Raw genomic sequence first — 15624 nt, forward strand, 5'->3', positions numbered from 1 at the left:
TTAGTACAAGCTAACGACTTGGAGAGAAATGCCAGCTGGTTTAATGGTTTTTAAGAAGCAGATTGATAGTTGTTTAAGAGAAATAACGAAGACACACTAACAGATTAAGAAAATGCCCAGTCACGATTTCGCTCCCCATTTGCTACCATTATATCATGACCTTGTAATTAATTTCATACTCGCCATAAGTTAGAAAAATTCCGCCTCCGGTTTTTTTCGTCTCAAAAAACTGTCTTTACATGTGTGTGAGAGAGAGAGAGACAGGGGGTTTCATCTATCAAATAAGGAAACTTGGCTTTGGCATTTCTCCCATATTGGAGTTTTTTTTTTCACTCTTGTAATTATTTTAGGAATTTATTCAACTAAATTACAGTAGATTCGTTTGAAGTAAAGGCATCTTCAAAAAATTTCTTTACGAATTCTAATTAAGCATAATAGAAACTTTTAAAATATGTGAAAAAAAAGAATTGTATGTTCAATGTATTTTATATCTTTGTCACAGTTATTCTGTGTAAATACGTCAGTCTGAGTAAATCACACAAATAAAGAAGAAAGTACTTTTAGCTTAATAAAAAAACAATTAAGTTTCGTAACTCAAGTACAAGTAAATGAACAGTAAATGTGCAGTTTTATCACATCTCTTCTGGGCAAATAGGCCAGTGTATTTTGTGTATGTTAGTTACTGAAAGTTATTAAGTGTTTGATAAAAATTCTACGTGCACTTTTCGCATATTTTACTTAAGCGTATATCTGTTTGTATGTTTGTGTGTATTTATATATTTATATATATATATAAGTGGGGGAATTTGTTTTGTTTCCGAAATTCGTAAAATCTACACAATGACTATTTGCACTAGCCGTCCCAACTTTCGAACTGTCAGACTAAAGGGAAGGTAGCTAATCAATATTACCTACCGCCAACTCTTGAGCTACTCTAATTGAATAGTATAATCTGATCGTCACTCTTATAACGCACTTACGATCCTGAAGTTCGATGTGCGTTTATACAGCCAAAGGACACGAACCATGGGCATTCACAATACGACACGTCACTGATAGCTCACTCCCGTTCCAGAGAAAGGAGAATAAGAATGAGCAGTTAACAATTTTAACAGTAAATTGTTAAGGTCTTTTTTTAACTTCTTAATTAATTATCAAAATAAAATGTAGCAATTCTAACTTATATAACACACACACACACACGACTTTGTTTTTTATTTCGCGCAAAGCTACACGAGGGCTATCTGCGCTAGCCGTCCCAAATTTAGCAGTGTAAGACTAGAGGGAATGCAACTAGTCATCACCACCAACTCTTGGGCTACTATTTTGCCAACAAATAGTGGGATTAGCCATTACATTATAACATCCCCACGGCTGAGAGGGCGAGCCTGTTTGGTGCGACGGGAATTCGAACCCGCGACCCTCGGACTACGAGTCGCATGCCGTAACTGATGTTACACAAATAAAGTGTAACATAATAATTGTGTCCTAATACAGTTTATTAAGTTTTTGTTGTTGTTGTTAAGAACTAACCTACACACTGGGCTATTCGTACTGTGGTCACCACTGATATCAAAATCCAGTTTGTAATGTTAAAAATCCATAGAGTTACACATATGTCACTGTGGAAGGGATCAATTTATCCATGAAAATAAGGTTTAATATCAACTCTTAAGCTATCAAATATTTCACTACTTTATGAGTTTTTTTATATTCTATAAGACACATTTTGTTACAATACTTGTAGAAGTTTCTTGTGAACCCAAAAAGTAATATAGTATCGACCTTTATAACCAAAGAAAAATTACTCAAAGAATGGTATTTTCTTTATTATACAATCTACACTTACCTGTATATTCGGCCACAGGTTTCCTACATAGTATCCAGGTCAGAGACCTGGGGAGTGACATGCTACTGTTCCTTTAGTTATTTCAGTTATTTTTATTGGTAATAGTATTGGGATTCGAAAATAACTAAAATTCTGCAGCATCGATACCGCTGAATGCCTCCAGGTGTCTTCAATATTTTATTTCTATTATAAATTACCGTATCCGTCCTTTTAGATAATGTTGTTAAAACCCATCAAATATGACGTTTATTTGCTCATTATGACAACGAAATTACGATTAGAATATATGGTTCAAGCACATGCTGCACTTAAATTGTGATACTGGAATCAGGCACATGTTACGAGATTGGATCAGATGTCACAGTTTTGTTTTTTCTTCTTCTCTGCAACACATATAATCTCATGAATATTTCATAGTGGCTGAAAAGCTGGACGGCTAAGGTTAATGTTTGAAAGGGGTAGAGAAAAAAGAGAGACCATAATGCACCATACTGTTAAGATTCTTTGTGTGTCACGCTTCAGACTTATTTTTTGCACAAACTTCACAGCATAAAACGTCACAAGCGTATTTCACGGCTAAAGGTTTAAGTTTTGTTTCATGAGACAAGATTGGTAAGATAGTGATGTAAGACTGGTGTACTGATAAATGAAACAGTAAATATTGATACACTGAAGTTTGATATAACACTTGTGACCACGTATGTTTTCAGTACGCATGCGCTGAGCGTCCACGAGGTCTTTCACATTGATCCAATGAGAGCGCGTTATATTTTACCTGGTATTTGTTTAAGGATTTAAAGCAAATTTATGTTGCATAAACAGAAAAATTACGTTTAAAAACAAATTTACATAATCTTCAGACCAGAAAGTTCAAATAATTACCCATTACCAGTCAACTAACACATTAATAAATGTATTGTGGAAAAATTAGAAACCCCTCTTTTTTCATTTTGTTATTATTGGGACTGAAATAAGAAATCATGTTACTAATAAATTGAAAACCACATTAAACGTTACATAATTAAACCAACAGAAGGAGTTTGAAACATATATATATATATATTTAAAGTTTTAGGTCAAAAAAGGCGGGAAGATCATAGGTCTTATCAAATAGTGTCTTATTTTAGAAACTGAAAAGTAATCTTGAATATATGAAACCGGTATTTATGTTTTATGTATTCGTTTTTTATTTGTTTTAATTTAACAATAATAGAGAGTTTGTATAATACGTTAAGTATTTTTATATTGTTTCATGTATAGAATCGCGCACGTAAAATGAGCCTCTATATTGTGAATGTAAACAAAGACATTTTTACAGATTCTAATATTAATATCTACCAAATCAAAAGAGTTCTTAGTCATTAAGGTCATTCACACTTATCATAAAGGATTATATTATGTACATGCTCGTTATAACGAGACAGTCAATCCAACTATTTATTGGTAAAAGAGTAGCCCAAGAGTTGGCGGTGGGTGGTGGTGACAAGCTACCTTTCCTCTAGTTTTATACTACTAAAGTAAAGAAAGCTAGCGCAAATATCCCTTGTGTAGCTCTGCGTGAAATTCGAAAACAAACAAGCAAATACTAACTCACTCTTACTTGAAACAAGTCTACCCTCTCCATGCATACACGTGCACATAGGCTGGGTTAGGATTACAAAATAAAGATGATCAGTTATAACCTTATTGGTTTTCACTTCTTTATTTTGAGAGTGTTTTTTTTAGAAACACGTGCCTACAGTTATGCAACATATTATAGAATTAAGTACAAGGAAGAGTAAATACTTATATATTTGTAAGTAGGGTATACATTCACAGGATGGAATGGTTTTAGCCTTTAACCCCTAAAATTATCGTTTGGGGTCCATCTCATCGACTCTTTAAAAGCAATTTCTAATCTTATGCAATATATTGCTTGTGGATCAGCAAATTTGTTGACTGTCGTGTCTCTAATAACACATGAGTCACATGAAAAAGTTTAAAAAATAAAATAACATAAATATTGAAATTTATCCAACTAATTACTACTACTACGACGGTCCCTTAGGTACAGAATGTGTGCTTCCATCCCATTTGGGGCCAATTATTTACAATGAGTGTTGTAACAAGTCAAAACATTAATCTGCTTAATATTTAGACCTCACCAGTGGCGAACATTATAAAAAAAAGTCGGTACTTTGAAGGTCAAACTGTGCTGTGAACAAGATCACATCAAATAAAGCACACAAAGGAAGAACAAGCGACATGTTTGAATACTTCTACAACCACATAAAAGAAGCAAAACTAATATACACATCGGAAACACCAACTTGCTTTGTTACAATTCGTAGTTACAGAGAAACATCCTGACAGATAAAGGAACTTCCGCCACCATTTCAAAAATAACGTTTTAAGTCACGTTGCTTTACAGCTGTCCCTAAAGTTTACTAAACCCGTTCATAACACTATGGCCGATTTACATCACCGGAACAACTCAGTTGATGTATGGTGTTTCCCAACGTTCAAAACAATATTTGTTTGATATAACCGTATCTTTAACTTCAACTGAGAGGATAATGAAAACTGTGTACTTCATACATGTCACGTACACAAGACTGCTGTCTGTTTAACATCCTAGATCTGCATGACATTTCCGGTTACTTGTTGTAAGTAAAAAAAAAAAAAAAAAAGGGGTTAGGGATGGAGGAATTCTAATCTGAAATGAAAACAAAAATTACAGGTTTAGAAAGACTTATTAACTTATCTTTCTATGGCTATGGCGTTCTGTCAAAAACAAAAAATTAAAAAAAAGCAAAACAGATATTGGGACGTTGTACACAAATACTTGACAACTGCCTTGGTAGTTTTGGGAATAATAATAAATCAATATTTATATTACTGGGAGATATCAAACCAACATGAGAACTAAAACTGTTCGTAGCTCTGGAAAACGTTAAACTACACGAGGTGCACAACTGTTTGTGGCACTGGCAGCTACTAAACTGACATGAGATATGTAACTACTTGTATTACTGTCGTAGCAACAAATAAATAAATAAAAAAGTCGCTTATCAATCATTTCCGCCATTTAATCAATCCTTCTCAGTTTCAGCTAAGACTTACTTGACAAAACAATTCCTAAGACTTTTGGACATCGCAATGAGCTGGCTTCCATGAGCTCAATATTCTCGTCCACCTCTGGAAGTGGAGGAGGTCCTGAGATCCCTTGACCCCAGCGACTTCTAAACGTCAGCTCGATATCGTCGTTCCGCCAAGGACCGATGCCCATACTTTCAAGTTCTTCAAACTAAAAGTATGCAACGAGAAGAAACAGAAACATATTAAAGCGAAAATTACGAATATATACATCGCATTATTATGAATTGTCCGCATAATATTACCAATGTTTATCTATTTTTTGTTTATCTATCCACAAATACTTGTTGTTTAAGAATTTTGTTTAGAAATATACATATAGAACATTTAACTGTTTGCAGCGCGGTAAACAAATTTTACGAGGCAGCACGTTGTGTCATTTCAGCAAGGCGAAATACACACACAAATCTACAAAAGTTAAATCTAGTATCATTTTATACTAGCCATATTACGTAAATTACAAAGCCAAAGTAATCAAATGGTGTAAACCATCTGACCAAATAAACAGAAACTGATGTTATACCCCATTGATAAAATCTGTGTAAACCGTTTGACCAAATAAACTGGTATTATATCATATCGGTACAATTTGCGTAAACCATTCAGCCAAATAAAACAAAATTAGTATCCATATTGTACAGAAAGAAACAGTTTAAAAAAGATATACAGACAATCTTAGAACTGTTGTTATGTTATTCTAAAACCTTGTATGTGAAAGAAAAAAAGAAAGTGAGGTAATATAACAACCATATTATATCAACCACACCTAATGCCGAAGAGGTCTTTCGCCAATATCAAAACCATCGTTTGTTTAAAATAAGGTTTGATATTTATCTGTTGTTTCTGGTTAGTCCATGTTTACTAATGATTATTTCCGGTTACTAAAGAATTGTAACACATCTTAATTCTGGTCTAACCATAAATGCCAGAAAACAAAAGGGTTTGTTTGTTTGTTTTGGAATTTCGCACAAAGCTACTCGAGGGCTATCTGTGCTAGCCGTCCCTAATTTAGCAGTGTAAGACTAGAGGGAAGGCAGCTAGTCATCACCACCCACCGCCAACTCTTGGGCTACTCTTTTACCAACGAATAGTGGGATTGACCGTCACATTATACACCCCCACGGCTGGGAGGGCGAGCATGTTTAGCGCGACGCGGGCGCGAACCCGCGACCCTCGGATTACGAGTCGCACGCCTTACGCGCTCGGCCATGCCGGGCCCAAAACAAAAGGGAATCCTCAACAAACGCGATATTTTAAAGTCCTTAAGTAGGATTAGAGTATATTAATCTATAGAACCTTTTTTTTCCTTTTATTAGCTATAATTTTGTGCGCTAACAATACCAAACGTGGGGCGCGCATATACCCGATTCACTTTTATTACTGATCAGGATCTCTATCAGCGAACTCTTATATTGAAATTTTTTTAGGCAGGATTACAGGAAATTATAAAAAAGCCACAATGGGCTACCTGCTGTGTCCACCGAGGTGAATGGAAACCCTGATTTTAACGGTGTAAATCTGAAGACTTAACGCTGTACCAGCGGGGGACCAGTAAATTATACTACGAGACCTTGGGCGTGGTCAAATACATCAATGTAAGAGTTTGACCTCCTGAGTCCAAAACTGTAATTGTATTTCATATAGGTCAAGAAATGACAGAGCTATTGAGCTGTATGTTTGTACTTGAAATAAACAAACAAATAAACGGAAAAACAACACTCAGAGCCGTTCTGTCAACCGCCATGCAAAAGCAATAAAAAAAGTTTCTAAAACATACAAAAGGTCTTTAACTTTTAGCTCCACTAGAAATGGGAAAAAATAACAAATATTTGCATTTGTTTTTCTGACAACCACAGATTCTAGAGAAATACAAGTTTTCATATTTACGGTGCCCGGCATGGCCAAGTGTGTTAAGGCGTTCGACTCGTGATCCGAGGATCGCGGGTTCGAATCCCGGTCACACCAAACACGCCCGCCCTTTCAGCGTTGGGGACTTTATAATGTTTCGGTCAATCCCACTATTTGTTGATAAAAAGAATAGCCCAAGAGTTGGCAGTGGGTGGTGATAATTAGCTGCCTTTCCTCTAGTCTTACACTGCTAAATTAGCGCAGATAGCCCTCGAATAGCTTTGCGCGAAATTAAAAAAAATCACATTTACGGATTTCTTTCAAAGATATAAGTTTCATAATTGATTCATTAAAAAGTTGCAAGATTACATGCGGTGAATTTTTCAGCTATGTAGTTTATCTTACCGTGTTGGAAGGATAATGTTTAATCAAGCTTTCTCAAATACGATATATGTTTCCTGAATTCTGACGATATATTGCTTAGTTGTTAAACATATCTCTGTAATGAACCGATCTGGTTTGGTGTAATCCATAAAAGACGATAGTCAACAAACATAGCTTGTTTGAAAGAAAAATTCACGAAAACAAATTTGAAGGAAGTGTTACTCACGTGATTATGTGAACTATTAATTTTTGTGCTATTGTATTTGTGAGGTTTAACCAAATATTCTGGTATTTATAAAAACTACTATTTTATAGATTTTGTCATTAGTTTAAAAAAAGCTTTATTAATAGTCATAAAAAACACACTAATGTTGCTAACAACATTTCTAAAATAGAAATAGAGAACACTAGACATACAATACTCCGCAAAGGGAGAGTATCCCCCAACGGGCACTAGGTAAGCAGGGAATGTTTGGAGTAACAGATAATGAAATCATTTCAATTAGAAAATACAATGTCTACCCTGAGAAGATTCCAAGATAGCAGAAAAAAATAAAGTACAGAGGCTTGTTTGTTTTTTGGAATTTCGCACAAAGCTACTCGAGGGCTATCTGTGCTAGCCGTCCCTAATTTAGCAGTGTAAGACTAGAGGGAAGGCAACTAGTCATCACCACCCACCGCCAACTCTTGGGCTACACTTTTACCAACGAATAGTGGGATTGACCGTCACATTATAACGCCCCCACGGCTGAAAGGGCGAGCATGTTTGGCGCGACCAGGATGCGAACCCGCGACCCTCAGATTACGAGTCGCACGCCTTAACACGCTTGGCCGTGCCGGGCCTAGGTTGAGAGGCAATCATACAATTTACACAGTGTGGTATATAGAGGTTTATAAAATTCATGTAATCTATAATCAAATTACAAAGCATGTTTAACAATTGAGTTAAACAGTAATAACATAAATGTTTATCTTGTCTATCGCCGTTTCACGTTTTTCCTGTTGTCTAAAAGATCTCATAATAAAGCAATTCAACATTGAAAACCCGTTTGGTTGAATTACAAGGCAAACTGATTGCAGATTTTGATGTATAGTCCTATCCTATTTCAGAATCAAAGAATATATTACATCTCTATGTCATTAACAAGTTCTATTTTCTTTAATGAAATTACACGTTTTGGTAAAAAAAAAAGAAAATTTCACATATAAACCAAAGTAGTTAATATTTATACGTGTAGAGGGCACTAACACCCAATACTTACACGACTAACAACAATGGCGTTTTTCGTAACAAAATGTCGTTTTCACCCTACACTTTAAGGAAAATAAGCAGTGTTATAATAGAAACATTAGCATGGACTAGAACTCTTATGATATTTACAATGGCAAATGTATTCAAATTCATGCACCACAATTTACTACTAGCTATAATCTCTTTGCTGACAAAGATAAAGATTGGGGTATCGTTTTTCTTTATTGCCCTCTAACCTCAACACAATTCAACGAATAAGTCATTTTTTTTATAAAAATAGTAATATATTTTACATTCATATAATTATATGCTTTGATGTAAACCAACAGACGGTGATTTTGACATACGAGTAAAAAGAAAAAACTAAACTAAATATTATGTTAAAACTGATTTTCCGAGTTCGTTTTCGTGTTATTGCTCAACAGGATAAAATTACTTATGACAAGTTAGATTTGTGCATATTGGTACTTTGGCAATGGTAATAGATGTGTCTTTACTCTGTTTCTTACTTCTATGAGTTACTAATTATTCACCTTAAAAATGCGAACACATTTGGGACACTTCCAGAAGTTTTCTTGTTCATTCCACTTCGTTTTTGTGCAAGATCAAAACAATAACGTGTAACGAAAATAACCGAATTACACTTTAATTATAACTTTAATAGTAGCAGCATCACGTTTCTGTTATGATTAATAATCTAAGATGTACATGTAATTGTCACCTATCAAGATTAGCAGTGTAAGAAGTACACATAATTACTATCTGTCAAGATTAAAAGTCTTAAAAATACACGTAACTGCCACCTATCAAGATTAGCAGTCTGAGAGACCTTAGTGTGGCCAGATGGTTAAGGCGTTCGACTCGTAATCCGAGGGTTGCGGGTTCGAATCCCCGTCACAAAAATGTTCGCCCTTTCAGCTGTGGGAGCGTTATAAAGTGATGGTCAATCCAGCTATTCGTTGGTAAAAGTTAGCCCTATAGTTGACAGTGGGTGATGATGACTAGCTGCCTTCTCTCTAGTCTTACATTGTTAAATTAGGGCGCCTAGCGCGGATAGCCCTCGTGTAGCTTTGCGCAAAATTCAAAAAACAAACAAACAGTCTAAGAAATACATGTAATTGCCAGTTATCGAGATTAACACTCTAAGTATATGTAGTTACCAACTATTACTGGATTCGAATAATTTTCCTTTGTGGGACCGAAGACTTCCATTTCACAGTTTGTATAATATGAAACTAATCTTTCCAAGAGAATATTAATCCGAGATGTGATGTATGGTGTAAGCAAACAATCATTGCAACACCGAACAACCAACGTGAAACAAATTAAAAAGGTACGTTCACGAATTCCAAAAGAACACGCTATCCTTAATACGTTTAATGTTAAGAAGCTTATAACGCACGAACCAGAAAGACTTTTCACGTCATGCAAACATACAGCCTAGGAGAAAAGTAGAGAGTAAGCCAAGTCATCAAATGTTTTCTTTTTATTTCCTTTCTTATCAAAAGATCTAATGAACACAGTTCATATCCTAAATTATTAGTTTCGTCATAACCGTATGTACTTGAATGTGCACGAAAAGAAAAAAGAAGTGGTTAAGTGAACCGCAGAAATAAAGTTTAACATGAAAGGTTACTCAAGTATTCCGTATTCACTACAGGAAACAGTGATTCTTCGCGATACATTCTTTAAGAATAGGATTTCACTACGAATATAAAACGCATCCTGAAAAGGTCGTGTTTTTTTCCTTCGGTAATTCGTCCTTTTACGAAGTTTCATTATTCATTTTCTGGGAGATTAACATTGACTAACTTTTGTTTCATAAGAGTTAATAACACCGGTACAATTGTCAAACAATTCTAACAATCGTTTTTCGTTTGAGATTTTTTTTTTTTTTAAATTATTGATATTCATATATTATGTACGTAAAACATGACACGAACTTTTACAAAATTCATCCTATTGAGGTTGGTAAATTTCAGTAAGTTAAGAAAAAATGTCGAGTCCCTAAATACTGGCGCATATAGCCTAGCTGCTTTGTACCAAGAAACAACAAACCAACCAGTCAACCCTAAATACTAGTATACAAATATAAACGAATAACGATAAAACACGTTTTGCTAACGTTCTGTTGACTCATAATATAAGGGTCGTGGATTCAAATCCTCGTCACATCAAACCTTTCAGCTATAGGGATGTAATAATGTTACGATCAATTCCTCTATTCGATGGTAAAAGAGTAGCCTAAGAGTTGGCGGTGGTTAACGATAACAAGCTACATTCTCTCTAGACTTACACTGCTAAATTAGGGACGGTTAGCACGATTAGCCCTCGTGGAGATTTGCGCGAAATTCAGAAACAAACAAACAAACAAACAAGCTAACGTTTTGATGCATATGTACTGTTTAAAAGAAAAAAATGTTTTGTTCTATTTCCCAACTGTTATCAGGGAACCAGTATATGTTCTGAGTTTATCATATGTTATCAGGGAACCAGTATATGTTCTGAGTTTATCATATGTTATCAGGGAACCAGTATATGTTCTGAGTTTATCATATGTTATCAGGGAACCAGTATATGTTCTGAGTTTATCATATGTTATCAGGGAACCAGTATATGTTCTGAGTTTATCATATGTTATCAGGGAACCAGTATATGTTCTGATCATATGTTATCAGGGAACCAGTATATGTTCTGAGTTTATCATATGTTATCAGGGAACCAGTATATGTTCTGAGTTTATCATATGTTATCAGGGAACCAGTATATGTTCTGATCATATGTTATCAGGGAACCAGTATATGTTCTGATCATATGTTATCAGGGAACCAGTATATGTTCTGAGTTTATCATATGTTATCAGGGAACCAGTATATGTTCTGATCATATGTTATCAGGGAACCAGTATATGTTCTGATCATATGTTATCAGGGAACCAGTATATGTTCTGATCATATGTTATCAGGGAACCAGTATATGTTCTGATCATATGTTATCAGGGAACCAGTATATGTTCTGATCATATGTTATCAGGGAACCAGTATATGTTCTGATCATATGTTATCAGGGAACCAGTATATGTTCTGATCATATGTTATTCAGTTTGAAACTTTCACAATATCCTTTACCAGTGCAGGAGAAAACCGAATAATTAGATTTGGCCTCTTCTAGTGGTGAGCTATAGTTTCTTTAGCGTTTCAAATGTCTTCTTAATAAAATATGGATCTGGCGTGGCCAAATGGTTAAGGCGCTTGACTCGTAATCTGTGGGTCACGGGTTCAAATTTCCGTCACATCAAACATGCTCGCTCTTTCTGCCGTGAAGGCGTTATGATGTGATGGTGAATTCCATATTCGTTGGTAAAAAAAGTAGCCCAAGAGTTGGTGATGGGTAGTGATGACCAGCTGTCTTCCATCTATTATTACACTGCTAAATTAGGGACGGGTAGAGCAGGCAGTCCTCGTGTATCTTAGCGCAAAATTCGAAAACCAATCCTTAATATATACGACCTTCAATAAAAGTATTTCTTAATTGTCCAATAGTTATATGATTATTTGCAGTTAGCACTGACTTTTTCATACAGTCAAGGCAAGACCATTTTCGATTTAGATATAGACATTCCTAATTTCCTAATATTGAGCAACCGAACAGAAGAAAGGTAGCCAGTTTAGCCGTAATAGCTTGATCTATTTTGCGACTAATAAGATTGCCTGTCATACTTATGAAGCTAAAAGTGTGGAGAGCTGTTCACAACGTCAATATGGCAGAATCCTTGGATTTTCTTATCAGCAGTCCGGCACAGTAACTACTTAGTTAGGCCCAGCCTTGTGGCAAGTACAGAACACTATAAAACATAAATGTATATGTTGCTTTGTCGGCTCAAGTAAACAGCAATATCACGATGATTGGCGCAATATGTAAGCTATTAAACGACAAACTGTTGCATGAAATACGGTCTATCATACTATCAACTTAAACATAAAGAAATATAGACCTATTTCGCGTGTGTATATATACACACACACACACATACCAATGACATCAGTATTTTCGTCTCTATTTTACAGCAAAAAACGTAGCCTAATTAAGTTGCGAAATACTGAATATGATTCAACAAAATATATAGGTATGGTCTAATACCATCCTTCAAGTGAAGTTAATTTCATGGAAAAATCTTATTGTTATCGCCATCGTTGTTTCTCAGAGGATTTTAACGGAATACAAGAATAATCAGAGTTCATGTTAAATAATAAAAATATGTTAATATCCGAATTATTTAAATATAGAAGACGTATTCGACGTATACCTTTATATACATCTAAAACCTGCCTTGTGCATGGTAATAAAGCTTGTGCGCATACGTTTAGGTAGATCTTAGGTGTCATCTTTCTCGTGCATTTGTGCAATCACGTGCTTGTACGTTTTACGTAGCAGCCTCCACGAAAAATTACCACTGTGCACTTTGCTGTGCAATTACGTAAAACTCTGATCCACCCAATTATTCTTGGCGTGGTTCTACACGAGTGGAAATAAAATAAGTTCCTACCCACTCAAAAACTTAATATTTTTTTGTTACTTTAGACAGCTATATACATGCAAGTTTAGCGACACTTACCAATAACGTAAGTTTTCTAACTGTAGAGACGTTGTCATCAGTTTCATATCCAGCCAAGTTAGAAGGATAGACCAGCTCTGAACAGAACTTTTGGCTAAATATATGGCTCACGGTTAAGTCTGAGAGTTTATAACACTTATAATTGTTTGCGGTGATAGCGGTTGGGCACAATACAAATAGCCCATTCTGTAGGTTTGTGCTTAACAACAGACAAACAGAATTTTAACAGGTGTTCCCGTAAAAAGTGTTGATCAAATTGGTATCAGCACTGAGATAAAATAGGAAACCAATTCAGGAACCAATAGAAGGAAATGCTTATTCAGTAAAATCTGAGAAAGTCGAATAAAGTTGAATGAAGTATTTAATTCAAATATTATTTTGTCTGTTATTAAAAACCAAAACCAAACATAAATAACGATCCCAAGTTTACCTAGATGAAAATTTAAAAGCAGATATGAGAACACACCTTTCATTTCGTGGTTCACATTCCATAGTCAAACATTGCCTTTATAATCATGTTCAAACAGCACCTAATCCAAAAACCCCAATATTACTCGAAATATCCAAACGTTACACGATATTTACCCGCTAAAAAAACAAAACTGACTAATACTTTACTTTACCTTTGCATTCATTGCTTCGTCAGCTGTATCTCGCAGGTGAGCTCGAGGAATCAAACTAGGCTTACAATAGCGGCAGTGTTCAATAAACTTTTCAGGTATCTCACACAAAGGAACAAACCAAAGGTCCCACATCCAGTTACACTTGGTAGGAACAAAGCGGAATTCTTGGTCGTTGACGTGCTCCACTCCTTGGTCCAAATCAACTTTATAGACCTGCTCTTTAGAAGACTCTAAGTCATGCTCACTGTGGCCTCTATTGTCAGTGTTAATTTTGGAACTTTGAAATTTATAAGGCTTTGATTTACAGTCGCCATGACAACGGAAAAAGTGATTAACGTTGGAATGAGAAGTTTGGTCTATAGAAATCAGTGATCTGTGATTACTGTACTGCCAGAAACCGTTGCGAATCCCAAATAGAGTAATCGGATTTTTAGAAACCCGTGGATTGTGTTTATTGTGTTGCCAAATCCACTGATGGGTGTAGTTTTTAGAATTCTGATTCTTAGCAGAGGTAAAATTGCAATGACTGTAGTGACAGAAATCACTTGAAGAATAACTTTGACTGGCATTGGTTTGTAAATTGTAGTCCTTATGCTGGTGGATACAGTGGACTTTGTTTACTTTATAGCTCTGGCTTGTGTTATTTCTATAATCGTGGTCACTGTGGCGCCGAAAACACTGATTAGGGAAATGATTTTGGTTCAAATAAGTCCATGAATCATGGTCACTATGACGTCGCATACGGTGGTTATGAGTTTCAACTTGAGAGCACTGGCTCATGGGAATTCTAGAACCATAGCCACTATGCAGCCGGTATCTGTGATCAGTAGCAATCAAGGATTTTTTACTTATATTTTCGACATTATTATGTACTAAGCTGCACTTGGTGTTAGATAAGGGACCGTGGCATGCCTGGAGATGTGATTTTTGGTTACCATGACCTCGAATATTGTAATAGTCATTGTCTACCTTAATGTGTTGGTCAGTCTCAGCCCAAAAACTCTCGAAACTCTGAGAACGTTGAAAGTAATGCGTTTTGTTAATCTGATATCTTATATCACTCTTCGATCGAGGTCGAAAACCATTGAGATATTTATCAATATCTTGTTTATGATCATCTTTGGGTCTAGAAACCATTCCTGACTTGGACAATAAAGTCTTGTCACTGTTATCAATGTTGTCCCATTCGTTCTGCATAACAAATTCTGTTTCTTCAGTCAAAAACGAATTTTATGTTTATAGCAAACACGAATAATATGATCCCATTTGTTATTTCAGGTTGTTTCGATGGCTAAGTTTCTACTATCAAACATACCAAGAACTCTTTGATCCAGTTAACTGAAGAACGTTGGCTTTCAGACCTCCGTCCCCTCCAAAAAAAACAACAACATGTGCGCATAACAAAATTATTTTGTTTTATGAATTACAGATACATAGAAAAGCAAATTCTATGAAATCGAAACAGAAGCAAAAGAAAACATTAACATGCTGAAAATATCTTATTTCCACAGATTGTTTAGCTATCAGAAGCAAGAAACACTCACCATATGTACGCCAAAGCTGAAAAAAAACAACAACTAGATATCTGCTTGGAAGACATATGTTTGTATTTTACACATCCAGAAAGTGCACAAGCATGCAGCTTTGCAATGTCATTCGCTACAACTGGCTGTTAGGTGAAATCTCATTGGTGGATATATTTTATACGTACCTGTAAAAACCAGTTGAGCTTGAGCAACCGTGGGTTGCTGGAAAATGATTCTGCTACATTTAGAAGAGAATTATATATAATAAACACATTGGTCAATGCCTATAGTTTAGTAAGCAAAAAATATCCAAGTTTCATAGTCGTAAATATGTAAACTGCAAAGTTTCAAGTCTTTCAGTATGTCACATAAACTGCTGGTGAAATCGGGAA

At 35.4% G+C, this 15624-nt stretch overlaps 1 protein-coding gene across 8 annotated transcripts in view; it reads right to left on the minus strand.

The window, feature by feature from the left end:
* Positions 1 to 15624, minus strand: part of LOC143244968 (ras GTPase-activating protein raskol-like) — a 147909-nt gene that overhangs the window by 75182 nt on the left and 57103 nt on the right. For 2 of the 8 annotated variants that reach the window (XM_076490591.1, XM_076490590.1), the window contains exon 3: positions 4952 to 5135. In XM_076490591.1, coding sequence (XP_076346706.1) covers positions 4952 to 5135 — 184 coding nt within the window. Of the gene's footprint in view, positions 1 to 1849; positions 2510 to 4951; positions 5136 to 13706; positions 15260 to 15624 lie in introns of those variants that run through there. The other 6 variants (XM_076490598.1, XM_076490596.1, XM_076490589.1 and 3 more) reach the window with 5 other exon arrangements.

This window comes from Tachypleus tridentatus, chromosome 2 (assembly GCF_004210375.1).
Source record: "Tachypleus tridentatus isolate NWPU-2018 chromosome 2, ASM421037v1, whole genome shotgun sequence".
In the NCBI taxonomy this organism is placed as follows: domain Eukaryota; kingdom Metazoa; phylum Arthropoda; class Merostomata; order Xiphosura; family Limulidae; genus Tachypleus; species Tachypleus tridentatus.